General features: G+C 50.0%; 5 protein-coding genes across 5 annotated transcripts; 4 read left to right on the top strand and 1 right to left on the bottom strand.

Moving 5' to 3' along the window:
• Positions 1-721: 721 nt before the first annotated feature.
• On the bottom strand, positions 722-4,692 carry FMAN_10442 (uncharacterized protein; the record flags this gene model as incomplete). The annotated part of the gene is made up of 5 exons (XM_041821117.1): positions 722-749; positions 917-1,187; positions 1,247-1,463; positions 1,521-3,812; positions 3,871-4,692. 5 exons carry the CDS (start codon positions 4,690-4,692, stop codon positions 722-724), a joined length of 3,630 nt encoding a protein of 1,209 aa, XP_041686929.1.
• Positions 4,693-11,333: 6,641 nt separating this feature from the next.
• FMAN_10441 (uncharacterized protein) lies at positions 11,334-13,889 on the top strand (the record flags this gene model as incomplete). Its single annotated transcript, XM_041821116.1, has 3 exons — positions 11,334-11,487; positions 11,573-13,694; positions 13,751-13,889. The coding sequence occupies 3 exons, from the start codon at positions 11,334-11,336 to the stop codon at positions 13,887-13,889; spliced, it is 2,415 nt and encodes an 804-aa protein (XP_041686928.1).
• Positions 13,890-15,369: 1,480 nt separating this feature from the next.
• On the top strand, positions 15,370-16,453 carry FMAN_10440 (uncharacterized protein; the record flags this gene model as incomplete). The annotated part of the gene is made up of 2 exons (XM_041821115.1): positions 15,370-15,660; positions 15,848-16,453. 2 exons carry the CDS (start codon positions 15,370-15,372, stop codon positions 16,451-16,453), a joined length of 897 nt encoding a protein of 298 aa, XP_041686927.1.
• A 450-nt stretch (positions 16,454-16,903) lies between these two features.
• On the top strand, positions 16,904-18,052 carry FMAN_10439 (uncharacterized protein; the record flags this gene model as incomplete). Its single annotated transcript, XM_041821114.1, has 1 exon — positions 16,904-18,052. The coding sequence occupies one exon, from the start codon at positions 16,904-16,906 to the stop codon at positions 18,050-18,052; it is 1,149 nt and encodes a 382-aa protein (XP_041686926.1).
• Positions 18,053-19,257: 1,205 nt separating this feature from the next.
• Positions 19,258-21,371, top strand: FMAN_10438 (uncharacterized protein; the record flags this gene model as incomplete). The annotated part of the gene is made up of 2 exons (XM_041821113.1): positions 19,258-19,317; positions 19,449-21,371. 2 exons carry the CDS (start codon positions 19,258-19,260, stop codon positions 21,369-21,371), a joined length of 1,983 nt encoding a protein of 660 aa, XP_041686925.1.
• Between the last annotated feature and the right edge of the window lie 94 nt (positions 21,372-21,465).

The raw sequence follows: 21,465 nt of genomic DNA, 5'->3' as shown, positions 1-21,465 counted from the left end.
TACATCGATTCAAGAATCACTACCAACTTGTCCGTGATGTGAATAACCGAACTGCCGTGACAGTCCCTTATATGAACTGTACTGATACACAACCATGTTGTTTGTTTTTTTTTAAAAAAAAAAAAAAATTACCATTCGCTCCACTAGATGCTTCCCATCATATCATGCGCCATATCTCTGGGGTCTTTCAGGTATATTCAATCCTCGTGCGGCCAGCGTACACTTGCAAATGCCATCGTCAGTGTCCACCAAGTTTCCCAATCCCTTCCACGCAAACCTTCTCCATATGGATGTTGGTGTGCCGAATATGTTCATCATCAAATAACCAATTCCTTCACGTAAGGGTTGCCTCTTGGCCTTCCTCGGAGCATTTGTCAAAATGCCTCTCACAGCATTCCGAATACCCTGCCGAGCATCTCCGCGCTGAAGAACCCCCTGTCGCCAACCATTTCCCACCACACCAACTTTTCCGGGCCGCTTCCCGACCATGCGGTGCTGGCTGTTTTGTGCCTCTTCCTGCCACTATCAATCGTGGACGGCGTTCATCGCGTGATATCCGTCCCATGTAAGGGCCACTCAGGACTATTGTGAGCTCTGATGATCGGTGGACAGGGTCGTAGTACTACCCCTCCTGGCCCTCCTCGATTTTGTTGTGCATCCCTTGTTGCTTGAAAGAATGCAGGCTGCATCTATCATTCAAATAGTTGCAAGGGTCCGGTGTTTATAGGAACCCAGACTCGGCCAAGACCCTGTAATTAAGAAACGTCAAGTAAGCATATGTCTCTTCATCTTAACTGAAGACGGCAAGCCACTAATGCAAAGTGGCCTCCATCATTGTGCAAAACTAAACCAGCGGACTTAGAAGAAAGATGGCACCGCTCCATACGATGCGGGCGTGTTCCGCAATGCAACATACCTCACAATCTTCTCATCCTCTCGCTCACGAGGCTCAACTTGCAAACTCTTGTCATACATCTCGTGAACATCCCCAGCGGCCTGCATGTTGTTTAAGATGTAATCTTGCAGCTCAGGCACTGGTTGCAGAGAGTACCCCACGTTCTGATACTGCTGAATATCGCGAATGACCTCAGCAGTTTTGGCACGTTTAGCAAAGTTAATGAGGTTAGTCTTCTTGATGATGGACGGGATTCCATCCTCGATGAATGTCAGATCAGTCAGATAGACACCTTTGCTGTTTGTCAATAATGTGATCTGTCGCCTGCTTTTCGGAAAAGGGGGTCCGTACCGAAGAAAGGGATACAAGGGGGGTTGGCTGCATGAAGAGCCTCTCGGTACTCTCCGAAGTTCTTGGTGCTTGCCATTACCCGCCGCATCGATTCCAATGTAGCGTGTGTACGTTGGGGTACCTGGTCCCATGTTCGCTTGAGACGAGCGATGGGTGCAGTGCCCAATGCGGAAATAATCGATGTTAATGTTGAGAAGTTGTTCAGGGAGCGGCAACGCTATCGGTCAGTCAGCAGGGGTTCCAGTGACCCGGCATCATATCTTTAGTTACTCACGTCAGCAACAGAAACGAAGTGCTTGATAACAACCACTCGCTTCTTGACTTCCATTTGCGCCAGAATCATCTCAGCGACCCAGTTGGTCATTTGGTTAGAGTGGAGGATGAGCGCTTTCACGTTGGGGGCCAAATCGGGCTCGCCCTCAGGGACCTTCTTCTGCCACGTCTTGTTCAGACATTCTGTCGCCTTGACCTTGCCATACAAGCGGGATTCGACAATGGTGAGCTGGCGGGCAAACTCAACGACATCAATATCCAAGAATTTGAGCTTCTTCATGTTCTTAGGCATGATCGGTGTTGGGGTATTCTGGTTCACTGTTTGAATCATCCTGCGAGCGCCAGCCTCCTTTCCACTGAGCCTCTGATCAAGGACCGCCATTAAGGGTGCTGAACCAGGAGTTTCTGTAGATTTGACCGTGTCTTTAGCGAAACTGTAGACATCTCGAACAAGTTGTTTTGACTCGTCGTTATAATCCTCCATCCAGAAATTATCGAACCAATTTTTTAGAATGTTAACGACACGGAATCGAATAAGTTTTTGCTTTCGGTCCCTCCAAATCTCGAAATCCGCCTGTGACAGACCTTCTGGCGGTTGGATATTGAATCGTTTGATAAGCATTTCGAAAAGTTCCCGAGCTGTTGTGAAAGATCGGTAAGTGAGAAGGAAGGTATTGTTGAAGTTCGAATCGAGCTTGTCATGACGAGTCAACTGTTCAACAAGAGCGAGGAGGGATCCTCCCTTAACAGTAGGTGGTGAGGTCTTGCTGTCCCAGGAGACTTCATGTTCATAATCTAGGAGTAAGAATTCTGGTGTATCTTCGGTCACCGGAACTTGAGGCGAAGGATCTTCGCCAAATATCTTCTTGACCTTGGAATAATCGCCTCGTCGCATATTGCCAGGAGCAGGCTCGCCTTCGGTGAAAGATTGTGATGTGATAAGTGGTGGTCGCACAGGAGCAGTCCTTGATTCTGTTCGCTGGTGTGGTCGGTCATACGGCATTGTCTCGCCTCGTTGTAGGGTGCTTCGGACAAAGGAATTCCCCCGAGGTCGTACTTCAGCCTGGTGTTGTTGCATATTGATTTGAACCTGTTCAGACAATAGTTGAAGTGAGAATCCGATATGCGAAGAGTTGGTTTCCAGGGCTCTGGCACATTGTCTGACATATTCCAGGCGGTTTTCCAGTGCTTCACCACGGACTTCGGACCATTCATCAGCCAAGGGTCCGGCGACAGCTTGACATCCAAGAATAAGATCAGAGATATTGTCGTAAAGGCTCTGCTTGTGTGTTCCGAGGTCAGCTAACTGAGGCGTCTGGAAGCTGTTGCCAAGGGAAGACAGATCGATCGATTCGATCATAGCTATCCATTGCCTGAATGTATCGAGTACCCTACCACCGGCAAAACAAACATTGTTTCCGATAACTTCATGCCTGTAGGGTGTAACGATTTTCTCTAGGACGACCAAGCTCTTGTCGAGCTCTCGGATGCTGGATACCAAAATGCGCTTCTGTTCGTCCAGTCGCTCGAGCATCTTGTTGTCAAGAATTGCAGTTGGCTCTACAACGCCCTCTTCATCTTCGAGGAAGTTGGCTGTGATTTCATCTCGAGGACCCAAGCCGTTGTTTTGCCAACTTCCACCTGTGTTACTACCAATCACAAAGCCTGGGAAGAGTCGAGGAATCTCCTCGCCTCGTTGTTGTCGAGCCACTTCCACGTAGCTGTATACGCCCATGAGAACTCCGTCAGCTTCCTGAAGGCATTTCTGGATAGATTCGGCATTGGGCCAGTCAGCAGCTGCTATATGAGAAGATATTACGAGCTTGGAGAACTTGGACATCATGTCTCGGAAGTGGGGATAGAGAGCCTTGTTCGTTGAAATAATAGATGGCTGACCAGAATGGTTATCGGTAGTCCCTGAACCAGCGGCAAGTAGCAGTCGTAAATGGTCGGATATGTCTTCGGCTTTTGCTACGTATTCTGAGCGGTTATTGTTCATGATGGCCTCCCGATACCGATCAATGGCACGTCGCATATTAGAAACAAGAAGAGTCCAGCTAAGTGAGGGTGTAGAGCCGTCGTCGAAAAACGATCGAGGAACTGTAGCTGTGGTCGGCAAGTTATAGGTAGTGCTAGTAAAAGAGGTCGCGGATGCTATATTAGGGACCTGTCCTGCAGTAAGATGGCCATTGGATGAGGCGCCATTTCGCAGACGTCCAACAGGCGATGCGCCATTGATAGAATCCATAGAGGTTGATGGGGATAAGGCGCCGAAAGAGGCACGCTTAGTATGCTGGTGAGTGTTAGCAACCGGGTCATTAGAACATCAAATTTACTAGCTCGCTGTGTACCTTGGAACGACGTGAGGCCAGTCTAGATGAGTCGCCCTCGGCCTCGGATGCGGACGTCAGATACTCGTCGTCCTCATCTTGAGTCAAGCCACGGGCCATCATCTCAGGAGGCGGCCTAGTCTTATCGGGAATATTGACATTCATTCGATCTCGCGGACCAGTCTCGTTTGAAGATACAGGAGACTCCAGGGGCAGTTCCATGCTACGGTCTCCTGTCATCATATTGTAATAGAATAAGCGCCCGTCGGGAGTAGCTTGTGGGATCCAAAAGTCGGCCCTCGAATTGTCTCCTCCGTCGGTCCCCTCGAGGGGCAACGCGATAGGGCCGTCTTGTTCGGAGTCATCGTCTTGGTCATATTGGTCGTCATACATCTCAGGGTCTTCGGCATCATCCTCGACAGCGTCAAAGGTTCCATTGTGGGCGCTGTCAGGTATATCGTCGGGACTCGTGATAAGCTGACAGTAGTTGCTGGGGAACCAGCCTCGAACACCATTTATAACGCCATCCCACCAGCCGCTCTCGAGCTGGGTGATGACTTGAATTACATCTCCTTCGTGGAAACTGAGACTAGTGCGATCGTCGGCCTCGTAGTCGTAGAGGGCGCGGACATACATGGCCCCCATTGGGGCGGTACCAACGATGCCGTTCATGAGGCCCCAGGCGGGATCAGCCCGAGTTGTCGAGGCTTGTTGATCGGAAGCTTGAACGGAGGCAGCAGTCGTGATGCGCACGGAAGCGGACGGTGAGTCGCCGGAGGGGTCGTGGATAGTGCGCGAAGAGTGGATACTTGGCGGCACGGCGGCGGTCTGTATCTTGAGCATATTGCGGCTGCAAAGCTCACCTCAGGGCATGGTAGAAAGCGGCAAGCCTGTTTCTCATCAAAAGGATGCCGTTTCTGGGGACTGCGGTTCGTGACGCTGACGCAGACGAGGCGACGCACAGCAGCATGCCACGAGAGTTACGAGGAGTCGCAGGAGTCGTGGGAGGTTGCAGGCCTTGCTTGCTCCAGAAAGCAGAGAGAATGGAGAAGATGGCCAAGGATCCAGGGGGGGTTGCTGCTTAGAGGGGACCCGATCGCGCTGGGACCAGGCTCGGATGCGAGTGGACGGCGAGGGGCTGACGGGCCAGGACAAAGCCCAGGAGGGAAGAAGGCAACCTGCAGCGACAGGCGATTTGGCTGAAACGATACTAGGATGACAGAACAGGTTGGTCGAAAATACTGACTGTATGCTTCCGTTGGTGAAAAGACGGTATAGAAAAATGACTAGTTATCGGTCGGGTCAGGTCAGAAAAGTAACAGTCAAAGTTGGCGGCCTGGCTATTGGATTTGGCAATGAATAAGGGACGGGATATAGGGGGGGGGCCAGTATCAACAACCTGTCGGACAGCCGCGATAGACAAACTCGCAGTCGCCAGGCCCATACACCAGAAAGTAGCGGATGCTTTATTTCAAAGTTGATGGCGACTCGATCGAATGGGATTGATGAATGTTGATGTTCATGTGGGAGCGATGGAGGACAGTACCTACCTAGGTATACAGCATTTCTCCGTCCTTGGAGTTGAGTTGCCCCCCATCTACTACCTAACCTACCACCCTTAGGTACTGTGTTGTGGTGTACCAGAACGTACAAGATGGGACAAGAGCAGCCTAAGAATTTCAATGCCCTCCACCGATGGATGGAATTTCTCCACTGGAAAAACCATGTCGCAATGAAACCCTTCAGGTCCCGTCCATCAGCCCTTTTCGGCAACTCATTATGTTTCTAATTCAGTGACATTCAAAAGTAGAAACAGGACCGACACAACATAGCCGGCTTCTAGGTGTACTAGCTACCTACATACATTACATACACACATCATCCATCCATCCTTACAACATCCCAGGCTGCTGTCACGGTTGGGTTGCAGTGGCCAGAAGTCGCCGAGATGAAGCATTATAGTACCTACCTAGTTCACCTCAATAATACGTATTGATAAGGTAGTTAGTGGGAGGAGACGGTGCTGGCAAACAACGACCACCAGAGAAACAAACCTATCTCAAGGTACCTTAGGCAAGGGACCAAACCTCGAGCTAAGACCTGTCCTATGTTGTGTGGACAAATTGCCAGAGAATCAATGTACATGGACTTCAGTTCAGAACCTCTTGACGTTTCGTCATTCCGACCGGAAGATGTAACAGGTCGTTCTTTGACACACAACTTGTACAAGAATAGAGCCCTTAACAGACCTCTCATCGGTACTCGACACTGGCTGATACAGGGTACGCATGATTCAGGAGGGGGGAGGGCCTCGCGAATGGCTGGTCGCTCGTTCTCCTATTCCCTTCGACTTGTAATGTCCAACGAATGAATTGACAGTATCGGATATCATGCAGCATGCAAGTGATGAGTGTGCAAACAAGAGGTATTGTCTAGCCAGCGACTGCAGGTGACGGCTCTGTTTGCTCTGCTTAAATCAACATCTTGCGGATCGACACGAAAAAAACGATGCTCTCCTGTTTGATTCACTCGCGCGCACAAGTGAGTCAGCGATGATCAGGTCAGATCAGTCCGTGAAGGCCCGGATAGTATCACCGAATCCGTGCTCACACAACCTTAAGGGCAGTTATGACTATCACACAATGCGCTGTCTGCTAATAAGTGACAGATAAGACAAGTCTACCGGGTTGGGTCTCCTGCCCTCCAATATGTATTACTTTTGTTCTTCGGCTAGGGGCGTTAAGAAAACGTATGTAAGATCTGGATCTCAATAAGTGACAAAATTACTCAGGCAAGTTTGAAATAATACAGGAAGACCTCAGCAACCTCTCTGACTCGTCATTTTCCGTCTCCTACTCACAACCAGGTTTGGCTCAAATATTAGCCCACGGGTGACGGTGCCATGCGAGCCCGTCTCCCATGACTACGGCGATGATGTGCACGTCCATCATTTCCCCTCCACCCCACCGCAACGCTATTCTGCTGAGGGAGGTGCTGGCTTGGAAAATCATGTGCATCCTCTTGACAGCCTCAAAGCTATTGCGCAGCTGTGGCTGGTTTTGCATTATCTGGGTGTGATATTGGGGTTGCAATCCGTTAGTCTTTGAGTTTGATGGGCGGGTCTCTACCTACTAACCTACCTATGTTAGTACATACCCGTATGTACATAGCAGGCCACCAACAGAGAAATATCACAAAGGTTGAAATCACACAAAACGGAGCAGGCAGGTCAGACAGGAAAGCACACAACAACAGCTAGGAGCAAAAATGCACTCCACCACGTGGAGCCTGACCAAATTCATGGCTCCCTACACCGGGAGACTGCCGCGGACCCGCCCGCTATTGGCGTGGATCTCGTAACGTTTGCTCTGGAAACGCAAGGGTCAAGAGAGGAAATTATGCATCATCTTTTAAAGTTCCAGGCGTTTCACAGCCAGTAGCCAGTCAAGTAAGATGCGAATGCCGATGGAAGCAAATGATGTATCGTCCCAATCCTTGCCGTCTGAGTTGAGTTGATGCAGACTAGAATGGGTGACTACTTAACAGCAGTATACCAGATTCTGTCAACGTCTTGTGGCGACCATCCAATCTCTGTAGTTCTACAGAGTAGCAAACAGACGGCAACCCCTCACAAGACGATGGACTTCCCCTCCATCCTTTCCAACATTTGGTGGATTATTAACTGTAGGATCCGTTCGGGCGCCAGTGCCGTCCGACCGTTGCGGGGTGTGGCAGCATTACAGGACAAATAGGTTGCAGATCCGACGAGGCCGGAGAGCTGAGAGGGGCTCAGTAGCGCATTGCACAAGTTTCCATTCTTTCCACAGCGAGATGAACCCCTTCTAGCTCGCGACTCGTCCCCCCAAAACCGTCCGTCATGTTCATTCCTCTCGTAACATGTTTGGGGCTTGTCCCTGGCGTAGTGGATACGAGAATGAATCATTTCATGTTCTGTGCTGTTGAAGAAAGAAGTTAAAAATGGATTTTCTCTTGTCTTGCCATTCATGGCAGATCTTGTAAGCTGAGCGTCAAATGTGACGCCTCCAAATTGCCAATGATCGCGGATAATCCACCTTTAATAAAGATTGAATGATGGTTTTGTGAGGATACATGTGTATGTATGATTTGGCCTCTTTTGTGGAACGTTCGCAAATCTGTGATCTTGTTTATCTCCCTGCATTTGATTTGGTATTTGTTATCCTATGCCTTCATGTGTGCATACGTCGCGACTTGTTCAGATTAACGAGCCCCTTATCAGTCCCAACCTCAATCACGGCACAGCCGATGGTGGTCAAGCCAAGTCTCCCTCGCAGACAAATGCTGGGACAGTCGAGAGAAACGGTGTAGCCTACCTACCTGGCTATGACTGAGATGTTGCAGGTGCTGTTGATGGGTTGGATCAATAGATGGATGGACCAATGTTCCAGAGAAGAACATGGATGCCACGGACTATTTGATAGATCAAAAGACCTTGGTAGCCGTACACGGCTGATGAGAGGTCGCTTGTCAGTAGCACAGTGATAAATAGATAACTGATGATATGAAAAGGTTGATAAAATTGAACACCCCTAATCGTAGAGATTAGAGTGTTCCAGAGTCGTGGTTTAAGCAGCGAGCCGTATCGATGTGATATTTAACACTGTGTGACTAGCTGCCAAACGCGCAGGCGCGTACAGTGCATATCAAGTTAGGCCATGGGTTCTGATGCAGGGATGATTGACGCGAATCCAACAGGAAGTCTCATCAACCTCCCCGTGTAGACCGTCTCCCACTAGAATTTAACGCGCTTGACCGGGGAGCTTCACATCAAGTGGGGCGCGGGATGCAAGGCGCGCCCGCGACGACTGTGATCCCAGACCTTGCGCCGCCGTGCTGGGAACGGATCCTCTCTTTGACAGGCCGTGGTGCTATGACGCTACGCCTGAATCGCGTTGGTTGAAGTCGAAAACAGTGCTGGGACGAAATGGCCAGGGCATTATCTGTAAAGTACGGAGTACACAGAAGTTAGAGCGAGGCGGACCTACAGGTCCCGAGGTTAAGTTGCTAATCATCCAGATGAGGCATAGGACTAGAGGCTGCTGGTGAGTTTTTGGTGGTGATGGAGCTCCCTCAGCTTCCCCGCCTTATCCCTTCTGGCCTGGATGATTTCATGATATTTGCGATCACGTTTCCAAGATCTGACTGTTTTTGGCTGCTTGGCCGATGCGCGGCGGCTGAGAATTGGCCTTCTCATCTTTAGACTGGCCTGTTACTGTGTCATCCTCGGTGGCCAACGATACTGCGTGTCTCGTGCCTCGTTTTTCGTCCCTCACGGTATGTACTCCGTACCATATCATCGATTGCGATACGCTCCTTGATTAGGTAGACGGTTGAGTCGCTGCTCCTAATGGCTTCCATTCTCCGGCCTCGCTCCCCTGTGTTTTTTTGACAAGCCCCCCGGTTCCCCTTATCCCGTGGATACTGTGCTAGTGGGCCAGTGACCTTGTACCGCCATTCTTCGAGGCGGACAGGACGGATTACGGAGTGAGTGGATAGCAGTTCCCTGTCGGTTCAGCAAGGTATCTCGACACCGACATTGACTCCGACTTTTTGTATCCGTCACCGACTCTATTACCGTCAAGTATACGATATATCGTTGTTGACCGACGGTTCAGTAAACGGAACCGTACCGCTGACTCTGCGTTAGGGCCTGCATGAGAGAGCAAAAATACTTCTCCGTTGTGGATGCCCCCATTAAACATACGCTATCGTTTCCATGTGGATGTGTCCACTCAGGCTGACATAATGAATCCTTGGCGGAAAGAGAGAAGGTTTGACGAAGCCAAAGGCTTGCACCTCTGCAGGAACCCAGGGAAAAGAGTGCACCAAGTGACGAGTTTATGCAAGTAGGTATGTTTGCACGTCTGTCAAAATTACAGTGTACCTTGACGATCTCGTGCTCTCACGTCTCGATGGGTCTGCTTCTTCCTTGATTCGCTTTGGTTGCTCTGTGCCGATTATCGTGACTCTGCGTGCCGGCCGTAGTGTAAATAGTGCCTGGTCCAACAATCCAGTCTTGTCTGTCTCTCTGTATCATTGTCTGTGCTGCTTCTTAATTGACGGATGGCGTTGGCTACTAGGTTCTCCTGACAGAATTTTCATTGTCGGTGCTTGCTCACCTCGTCCAAAGCTGAGTTGCTTGCTTCTTGTTTATCCACAAGTGGTTTAGGGGCAAAAATGAATGGCTGAACTGCCCCTCGTCGCCCCTCCACCGAATTGGGCCCCGCTATTGTATCAGCGGAGCTTGGTTCGGCAAGGTCAGTTGTGCTCACCTAGTCTGGTCTCCGGTCATGTTCGGTACGAGGTGCTCAGAGGCGGATGCCTGGACGGACTCACAGGGGTGTGATAGGGGCTAACTAGCCTAGCATTACTGGCCGAACGCTGGATGCTGCTGCTGCATAGTGCTACATTGGCCTCGGGGGAGCAAGAAAACATCAGACCTCAGTATATGGTGTCAAAATAAATCCAGTAAAATGATACCCTGAATATATGCAAACTCACCTAAGTCTTTTTGTCACTTAGGATTAAGGTCCTAAGTTTTATCTCCTCCCCTAGATTGGTTCTTTCAGTCGCTAAGAGCAAGGTACCTAGGTAGGCAGTGAGCACGTCCACGCCCATGATTGCCCGCCAAGGAAGGTCGACAAGACACTCCATACACCTCTCTCTGTGTGCTGTGCTCTCGGCCTTGGTCTGTCCATGCTTTTTGTGCTGTGCTATGCTGTGCTTCGCTGGCACAAGTGATCTTTTAGAGCCCTCTCATCACTCACTCACTCGCTCAATCAGTCCAGCCTCAGCCAGTAACTTCTCAGCCACCCCTCTCCCTCGCTCGGTCGCTCCTTCCATCTCTCCCTCCTGTCGTCTCTTCTGTTCTCATTCCCTCTCCTTGGTTTTCCATGGATGTTCCCCTCCTTCCCTCCCCACCCAGAAAATAAGTGCCCCCCAACTCCCGGGTCACTCTCCCCTCCGGATTTCTCCCCCCTCCCTCCCGTCCGCCCCTCTAAGTCTTCTACGTCTGCTCCCCTCGCTTTTATTCCCTTCTTCTTCCAATTCCCCTCCATCACCAGCTCGACTCATCCACAACCAACTCGCAACACTTCGCCCGTCTCATCACGACCGGTTCATATTTTTCAAGAGGCCATCCAGAGCCTTCATTTCTCAACCAATACCAATAAACTCAGCTTTTCCATGACCAGCGATCAATCATATCCAATGACCATCATTACGTTCAAGATCACCGCTTTCACCCTTTAAACCCCACGGGAGCGCGCGCGCAAGCGAAGAGCTAGCAGTCGAGAGCGAGAGCGTGAGCCACAATATCCTACGAATCAGACGATATTCAACCATCGTGCTGTCGGGCCCAGCCTAATTGTCCGATTACCGATCGCAAACTCGCGTCGTTCTTAGTCGCCTCCCAAATTTAGGAATCGCGACTTGACCACGTTGAGATGCCCGGTGCAAACGTAGCAGTCCTCCCGCCCCCTGCGGCCTCGACAGCGTCTTCGCGAAAGGCCTCGCTGGCACCCGAACGTAAATACAAGTGCCAGTTCTGCAACAGGGCCTTTAGCAGGAGCGAACACCGAAGTCGCCATGAACGATCACGTACGTGTACCACCAGCTAGCCCTCATGCCAAACCTTTTATCCCGCGACCCCTCTTCTCTTGGTCATACACTAACCCATTCGCAGATACCAAAGAGCGTCCTTTCAAGTGCATGAAGTGTAGAAGTACTTTCGTCCGTCGTGACCTTCTTCTTAGACATGACCGTACCGTCCACGCCAAGGACGGCGGCGTACCTCTTCACAGCGATGGCAAGCGCCGGGCCGGTCCCAAGACTCGCGCGGTCGGTGCCCCTTCAAAGTCTTCTATCGCTATTGATACTTCAACCCTGGAACAAATGGAATCTGGTGCTGATGGCATTTTCGACGTTGAGACTGCTGCCATGCTTGTAGCCGATCTACATCATAAGGCCACCGCCGCTATGCGCGAAGACCACTCATACGAGGACAGTCCATCGATGACTTATTCACCCCACAATGCTTCTGCTATGGAGTCAACTGTGACCTATCCTTCCGGCGCCATCGCATTACCTCAGGTTCAGTGGGATGGTTTTATGTCTCAATCAGTCGCCGAGCCTAAAGCCCATTCGATAACGTCCAGTGCATCCGGGTCATTCGAGTCTCAACCTTCTTTCACCAGCGGAACTACCCTGCAAGCTAATTCGAACCAACTCCCTCCTATTAGTGGACAGAACTGTAATGGCCTGGTACCGGCTCTACAGTCTATGATCAACTCGTTGCCCAACTCCACAGCTGCGCCACCATCTCCATGGTCGTCAGAGTCATCCAAGCCTGGATACAAGGCCCCTGAAGTGATGGGGGATGATGAGCGTAACGCTATCCTTGACAACATTCGCAGTGCCGACAGCGAGCACGCCATCCCTGAGGGTTTCCGCCTACCAGGCCTAGGTTCCTTGAATCGGTACCTTTCAACATACTTCGGTCTATTCCATCACCATTTGCCTTTCTTGCATCCTGCCTCATTTCATCCCACCAAGGTCTCACCCCAGCTTTTGTTGGCCGTTCTCAGCATTGGCGCTCTTTATGCTTTCGACCAAGAACAAGCATACATGCTGCACATTGGCTCCAAGGTTCTGGTCAACCAGTTCCTACAAAGCAAGGAGAACTTTAGCTCCCGAAAGTGTCCCCTGTGGACCATGCAGAGCAACCTCCTCAACATGATCTTTGCTAGCTGGAGTGGTGACCCTAAGGGCCTGGAGTGGACCTGCTCAATCAAGAGTCTACTCGCCAACATGGTCGCGGGTAACAGGTACGAGCTGAAGCTTCGCCAAGAAGCTCGGTCAGGTGCAAAGCCCACTCGTGCCGAGTGGGTAGAAGATGAGGGCTGCCGTCGTACATATTACGCTGTCTACATCTTCTTCGGTCTTTTGACACTTACCTATAACCACACGCCGGCCATCAGTTTCAGCGAGTTTGAAGATTTACAGCTTCCTTCCACCGAAACGCTATGGAACTTGCAGGTACCAGACGAGGCGGTATGGCAAGAACACCTGGCAGCTTCCACTACCGTGACCTTCATGGAGGCTCACGACAATCTTTTTCAGGGCGAGACGCTTCGATACAGCACCTTCGGCACCCGCGTCATGATCAACGCTCTGTTTCTTGAGGTCTGGTATCACAAGCGCAGTCCTGAAGCACTGCAAGACGTGGTAACAGAGTACAAGTTGCGGCTAGCGCTAGAAACATGGGAAAAGTCCGTCGATATGTGTGAGGCCGAGGCCTTTCCTGTACCGATCAGTGCTCCCCACAAAGGCCATCCTCTAATCTTCAACGCGAAAGCTATGTACCGTAATGCTCGTGCCCGCCTGGAAGTTGATCTCAAGGCGGTCCAGGAAGCGCTTCGCTATCATGAGTCCTATGAGGTTGCTGCTGCGATGACGCATGCCCGGGATCGTGTGAAGCGCTCGAGTGAGATGATCAAGGTTATTGAGGAATGCTACAACTGCCTAGAGACTGTTGTTTCTCAAGGAGTGAGATGGATTGCCCGTGTATCGCCTACCAACTGGAGCGTGGAGCATGCGCTCTGCGGAATGGATCTCATGATCATTCTATCGCTGTGGTTGTATCGTCTGGAACATGACGAGGAGCCTGCGACTCAAGAAGAGATGGCCATGTACAACAAGGTCCGACAGCTTCTTGTGAAGGAAATTGATGAGAACTACATGTCTCAGCTGAGCGCGGTTGTCGCACGACTCTGGGGTTCGATACTCGATGAAGTTGTTGTTTGGGGGTATGTATCAACGGTGCAAACATCTCTCAGAATTACATTACTAACACAGCACACAGCATGACACGACTTATGGGCGACGCCTTCAAATTGCATTCTCAGGCCCTTGTCGGCTATGTCGATGATCCTGAAGCATCCTCAAATGTCTCGACTCCCTCGATGATTTCGCAGGGGGCAGATGAGGATAGCGTGTACTAAAACTAATTGGCCATGACTGAAATGACTTTTTCCTTTGTTTGCCCTCGGGCCGGTTCGGGCTTTCCTTTTCTCCTAGGCATATACCTCTCTGCTTGATTATGTTTGGTTTTGGTTGTGGGTTAATTCGTTCCTCTCTAACTTGATCGGCTCCGGCGCGAAGGGCTCGGGAGGGAGTTGGACTCGTCCCGTCTCCTATGAATTTGTTTATTGCAGTCTCCTTGTGGTTATTATTTCACTATCTCCTTGGCGATACCCGAGACAGGGCGGGTAATCGCAATGTCCAGTCTACTGCAGTTTTATCATTGCAAGTCTGTTGTTGTTTTATTTGGAAACGTCATGCTTTGTTGTTTTTGTTTACGTCTCTCCTTATTGCATGGTTACAAAGGGTCAAACGGGCATTAATTGGGGTCAAGGAAGGGGATCGGGAAACGGTTTTCGCATTGGGCTTGTGCCCCGGACAGAGGGAACTGGATCATTTGCGTAGTGACAGCGCAGGCTAATGACTGCGATGGCAGATCAGTTGGCAGGTCCAAGATGGCTGTTGTCGCCTTCTACTTCCTCTGTTCTATATGCTATGGCACCTTTATTGTTTTCGTCTTATAATATTTTGCGTGTTTCTTCTGCCGTTTTACGGGCAGTTTTCAACGATCGGTTCCGTCTTGGTCTGCTTCTTCCTATGGTATGGCATTGTTCTGCTTCGCCTCTTGCTCGATTCTTCTCCTATTTATCTTTGACTTATTTTTTGTCGAATTGTTCAGTTTGGCTTTCAGATACCTTGTTCGATATACAGATTGTTTCTTTTGCGGCCATATGACGGTAATAGCATGATCTGGCATGTCCTGGGAACCCCTTTTTTGGGCCACGACGCAGCGTCGCATACCGTCAAGAGGATGCTGGCCCATACTCGTGTATAGATGAATAGTGTTTGTTTTGAATAATCAGCACCTGTCAAAAAATCATTTCTTGTCCTTTATGAAGTCCGTAACATGTTGAAAGCGATCAGCTACCGAACCAAAGTAAATTGTCCAGGGAGTCATAGGCAGACCAAAGGCGGCATTATCACGACCACCAAAACAAAACAAAAAAGGTCTCTCATGCCCTACAACAAAAGATAGGTACTCATGAGTCATTACCTAGGTACCTGTAGGTTAGTGGGTAGGTGCAGCAACAAAGCACCATATTTACCTAGTACGAGATGCTCTTTCTCCCACGCATGCAGGCATAGGTGCCTAGGTAGGTACCTACCTGCCTTGTCCTGTCCATGGAAGTTTCCCTCGAGCTTTGGAGAACCTCCTTCCATGGACCACCTAAGCTGCAAAGCAGGCACCTCCGATAAAATGGATCATTCGAGGTTGTCCAGCCCAAGTAGGTACCTTATGACTTGAGACTTACAACTTACATGGTGTCAATGTTGAAATCCGCTCGTCACGGCCAAGAGAGCTAATTCTGTTAAGAAGACCCAATCACTTCTATTTCCATCATGATCCTCCCTCTCACACATCTTCTTGCGACTGCTCGTCTGGTTTCTGGAGCGTGCGAATGTGGCTACTCGATCAAAAAACCCCAAGGCGAAAGCCAAATGGTATTCACTGATCGGCTGGAGACCAAGTTCAGCCAGCTGCACAACATCTCTGAAGGGCACGATTGGTTAGCTCAAAACTTTACAGTGTCGGCAGCAGATGGTAGGGGTAACTTCAGCAAAGCATTCCTGCCCAACAATGTCAACACTCATGGAACAAAGTCTGGGGATGGTTCTGGGCTTGAGCTGCGCGTAAGAAGTGCAGTCAACAAAGACGATGCAATCCCGTCGAGCGAAGTCGATACAGCCAGGCTTGACTTTCACTGGGGATCATTCCGAGCAGGAATGAAACTGACGGACATCAAAGGCACCTGTGCCGCTTTCTTCTGGGCGAGTAATCGGATGTCAAGAGCGATGAATGAAACTGACCAATGAACAGTATTTTAACGATACTCAGGAGATCGATATCGAGTTCCTTTCTCAAGAGTTTGATCACGATAATGGTATATACCCTATCAATCTGGTTGTTCAGTCCAAGAAATCCTTGGAGGCTGGCTATGATGCCAGCAAAACCGGCAGTTTCAAGCGAGTCAATCTAGATTTCGACCCGACAGACGCCTTTCACGAGTATCGCTTTGACTACCTTCCAGGACAGGTCCTATTCTACGCTGACGGCAAACTGCTCGCCCACATGAAAGGAGGCGACATGCCTTCTTCTGGGGGCCATTTGATACTTCAGCATTGGAGTAACGGCAATCCGTTATGGTCAGGGGGGCCTCCAAAAGAGGATGCCACAGTCACTGTCAGTTATGTCAAAGCTTACTTCAACTCATCGAACAGTGAGCGCCAGTCGCAACTGGTGAGACGATGTCACGAATCATCAAAGGGAAATCCAGTGTGCGCGATAAATGATTCGGATAATGATGAAATCGATAGTGCAGGTGCTAGCCCAAGGAGAATCACGCAAGTAAACTCTGTCTGCGTCTTGATTGTTGGCCTGGTAATGCCCCTTCTGCAGTTGAGCCATGTTTTCTTAGTGGTGTGAATGGGTACTTGATTGTCTGCTATGAGTTTGAGGGCTTGAAGCCGTGATTGGAGTCGATGTTTCGTTATGGTTTATGGCGCAAACAAGAGTATTTGAAGTATTCAAGACATATACTATTCTGTTCGATTGACCTCCTATCTGCACTGTCGATATGTTGGATGCTCAGAAACCTGGAATCAGTGAGTGCTGACGTAGTCGAATCAGAGCTTCAAATCTCCTCTCCCTTACCTTGAGCATCCAATTCCATTACCTCTACTTTACCTTGGCCAAGAAACCAACAAAACTGGGCCTAAATCAAGGCAGAGGCTGCCTTGTGAGGTGAGGGGTCATAGATGCATTTAATAGGTAACAGATCCTTTCTTCAACAAAATTGGCCAACCTGCTCTCATATCCTTCACTACCTTACCTTATCCATCATATTATCCTGGTAGTGAGCAACACTTTGCAAATATGCCTACAGAACCTTTCCTAGACATTATTCTCACCAATCATACAGACTCCAAGTCGCTCTTTGCACACGTCACAGGCCGAGATGAACAGGGCGTTTTGATTCTTCTCGCGGATGGAGAGACGGTTCATCGGCCAAAGTCGCCGTCTGGGATATTACAGCCCGTTGGTGCAGATATCGCCATTCCCGTTGGAGGACCAGGAGCTCAAAAAAAAGTGCGGATACCGCATATATTTGGAGGGCGAATCTGGTTCTGCAAAGACAAGCCAATCACATTTCTTATCAACCCAGGGCCAGCTGTGGTTGAACCGTCTGTAACGAATCCAACTGATGTTAACTTTGACGCTGATTGGGGATTCTGCGAGTTCACCTACAACAACGATCAGCTGTACGTTAACGTGTCATATGTTGACTTCGTTAGCATTCCGATCGGTCTGGAGCTTGAGAACGAGGCAGGCCAAGTCACGCGTGTTCCGGGCATGCCCAAGGATGGGCTTGATCAGGTCTCCGAGGGTTTGAAGCGTCAGGGCGAGAAGGATGGCGCGGGCTGGGAGAGGCTTGTCGTCAAATCCAAGTCTGGCTCCAACCTCCGAGCATTAAGCCCAAACGCCGGTGCAGAGTTGCATCCAGGCTTGCTGGAGAATTACTTTGCGCCAGAGATTGACGCGGCGTGGAAGCGCTACGAAAAGGAGGACATCGAAATCAACACGCAGGCAGAATGGGGCGATGTTAGGGGTCGCGTCCATGATGGCAAACTAGTGTTCAAAGATGTTGGAAAGGACAAACTTGGCTTTCACTTTGAGAAGCCATCTACGCGGGACATCGTGTCTTGCAGCACGGGACCGTTTGCGGGCGGCCCGGATGTGACGCCGGTACAGCTCAACGTCGGAGCCAGGATTGTGGCGGCGCTGAACCGGACGACGTTATCGGGTAACTCCCGACAGCCCGAGGGGGAGAAGGTTGAAGAGTATTACTGCAAAGGAGAGGGAAGGACAAATCACTACTCTAGAATCTGTCATGAGGTCACGCTCGAGGGGAAGGGGTATGCGTTTCCATATGATGATGTTGGTGCATCAGGGGGAGTTGATCAGAGCGGATTCTTGAATGATGGGAGACCAAAGGTCTTGACTGTTCATGTTGGAGGACAGTAAAAGAAACAGACTGTGAAAGTTTCAACATCTGTCAGGTCTCACCAAGTCAAATCTGCCGAGAACATGAACGGGCTCAGTCGAACGAACGACTAAACCAAATGGCACCCTCAGCAGCCTTTATCATGTATGTAAGACATGCGGTTGTGGCTGTTAATAGCATCTGCCACAGCCGCAATCAAGGAATGAAAGGGTTGCATACCTAGTAGACTAATGATCATGAACTGTGACGTTGAGGGCCTCAAGTTTTGTTTCAAGGTACAGGGTGATCATTGAGCCTTGCTCCTAGTATTACCCTGTCACTCGGAGAGTATGCGGACCAGGTCATGGGCTTATTGCCAATACCAGAAATAAATAGTTCGTAGCATTTCCCTCTCATAGTGTACATAGATGTACGGAGTACCAGGTAATGAATCACAAACTGAGTGGCAGGGCATTCATTATTGGTAATATGCAAAGTCACTGAACTACTGTACACACTGAGACCACCTGGAGGAGGAGCACAGCCAGGCCCGCGCCTGCCCACCCAATCTGCAGCTAACAAGTTGCATCACGTCCAATCCAATCCAATCCAAAGGAAGGAAGAGATCCAATCATTCCGCATACAACCCTTATTCCTCCTTCCGTGGTTGCATATGCCCATGGATCCTTACCTTAGGTAGGTAGGTACCTAGGTAGGTACCTTATGGCTCGACCTGCCTTGCTCCGTACCAAAGATACTTTTCCCTCTCACATCTAAATTAATCTTTGGCCATAGACCCTTGTTTTTTCCAATTCCGTTCCTTTGGTCCCGCCTCGAGATAATCATTCTGTTCTTCCCTCGTTTCTGACATCGACACCGACTTTAATGACTTACGATTTACGGAATTACGATACCCCAGACCAGGCCATATCACTGATACCTACTTCGGGGACAATCCATCATACCACACAAACACTCCGCACTTCCAAGGTTCCTAGCCGCCTCTGTCGATCCCCGCCAACAGTTACCGTCATCCCTTGGAACCCATCTTAACCCAAGAGCTTCTTAGACGACCTACACACGGTCTTTTTGACCTTGCCGTGATAGCTCTCTCACTAATAGGTGCCCATCATGTCATGACTGCCAAAGCGCCATCCCTTTTGACCTCACGTTCTCTTATCTCGACTGACCAGTCTGAGATTCTAATTACGAGGCTGTACGTCTTGCCTCTTTTATACAAGTCGTCATGGTATATTGCGGGAAGCCCTCTGGTGGCTGCTCCACCTGCCGCCGTCGCAAGATTCGGGTGAGTTGGTCCATTACCACAATCCACATGAGTTCCGTCAAATACCCATAGCCTCCCGGCCGTCGTCATCTCAGCCTGTTTCCCAGTGCTCTTACTGACAAGTGAATATCAAAATCAAGTGTGACCAAAAGGAGCCAGCATGTACGCAATGCGAGAAGAAGAATCAGCCATGCCCTGGCTACCGCAATCTCGTCGATCTAATGTTTAGAGATGAAAGTTCCCATGTTATCAAGAAAGCGGTCAAGACACGGGCTCGATCTAATCAATCACAAAAGAGTCCTGTTAGCCAGGAGCTCGCCTCGGCCTCAACATCCCCCCCATCATCCGTTGTGACTATCAAGTCACCACCGACGTTCGCCATTGACCCGAGGTCCAGTGCAGCCCCTGCCCCTGCCACCAAGACAGAGAAATCAAACAAGGTCAAGGCCCGACGTGCTCGGAAATCTAGCACTCGTTGCCGCGCGCCTGTCCTTTCCGCTTTGATTAACGACTGGAGCCGGTCTCCATCGGAAACCTCTCATGAAAGCCCGAGTGATGCCAGCGATGTCATTGGTCCAAGTGAAACAACTGAAGACCGCGATCACTTGGATGACGCTCTATCACCCGAACTACAAGACAAGGGCACTGCTTTTTTCTTCTCTCGCTACGTTGTAGCCGACAGAGGCTCTTATCAAAACTATGCTTTTATTTACGATGTATGGAAACCTCCGGACTCGGCACAGGCTCAAGTTGATCCAGTCACTGTCAGTATGACAGCTGTTGGACTTGCAGGATGCTCACAGGTTTTCCGATCCCCAGATCTTATGACACGGGCACAAGAGAGCTATGCTATCGCCCTCGGATTGACGCACCGTGCACTTCGAGACCCAGTCGAGGTTGTGAAAGACACAACCATGCTCGCGGTCTTGATACTCGGCACTTTCGAGTTTGTTTCGGGATACAGTTCCCATACGATGCGTGCATGGCAAGACCACGTCAACGGAGCTGCTGCCCTGGCAAACATTAGAGGTGCTGCCCAGTTTCGAAGCAAAGCTGGTGCTCGCATGTTTCTCATGCTTTGTCATACAGTTCTTATAAGCTGCATACAGAGCGGCCTACCTATGCCACAAACACTAATAGACCTCCGATACGAGATTCCCCCTTCTGAAGAACTCGGAGGACCTGATTTTCATGTGGCATATCCCATATACAAAGCACTACAGGTGCGCTACGATATCAACACGAGAAAACTAGTCGATCTTGATGATGTTGTCGCCGCCATATCAAATGTTGAGAAGGAATTTTCATCGATACTGTCCGGACTGCCAGAATCTTGGAAGTACCATCGCGTACAGCTGACGCAACCGGACCCTCGAGTATCAGGACAAATATGCCACGTCTATGCTGGGCTTCTTCAATCCACCACTTGGAATATGGTGCGCGGAATAAGGATGATGCTGCTGGAAACGCTCGTCGAGCAGCTTTGCGCTGCTGTGGGATTGGCTGACCACACTGCACTATCAGACAATCATTTCCAGTTGCTTGCCAAATCCCTCAAAGTGTTGGATATGCTAGGACAAGCAATTGCAGCCAGCGTTCCCCAGCATCTCGGAGTTGTTAGTATCCGGGACATAAGGAACAAGAAGAACCAAGGGCACACGGTTTCGATTGCAGCCAAGAAACAAGCATGTCGTGTTATATCGTCGCCATTTGCGCAAGACTCACGAGTCGGCCCGGGAGAGGATACATACAGTAGCGGTGGTAGTCCGGTACTATTTGATCCAACGCAGTCGACGCCTCACACCGACGATGTCACTCGTTTCATGAGCCTTGCGTCGGCAAATAATACCATCATCTGGCCGTTGTACATGCTAGGTATGTCATCGGCATGTTCCCCAGAAACTAAACAATATGCCATCGAGGGCCTGCAAGCTATCCACAGAGAAGCTGGTCTGGAGCAAGCGCGTGTGGTGGCGGGACTATTGCAGGAGAAGGATAACCCCCTGACTCTTAGCCCATCACTCCTCAGCAAGCTTCCCACGGTTGACGCAAACGCTCTACCGTCAACAGTCTAATCCATCCGAACGCCGAGCCTGACTTGAGCGTGCCATATTTGGATTCGCTCCCCATTACTTTTCGCCATTCGATCGGGCATCAAATTGAGACATA

Source organism: Fusarium mangiferae (assembly GCF_900044065.1).
Source record: "Fusarium mangiferae strain MRC7560 genome assembly, contig: FMAN_scaffold011, whole genome shotgun sequence".
In the NCBI taxonomy this organism is placed as follows: domain Eukaryota; kingdom Fungi; phylum Ascomycota; class Sordariomycetes; order Hypocreales; family Nectriaceae; genus Fusarium; species Fusarium mangiferae.
Note: the sequence above shows the minus strand (reverse complement) of the source record. Positions and strands in the feature narration are given on the sequence as shown.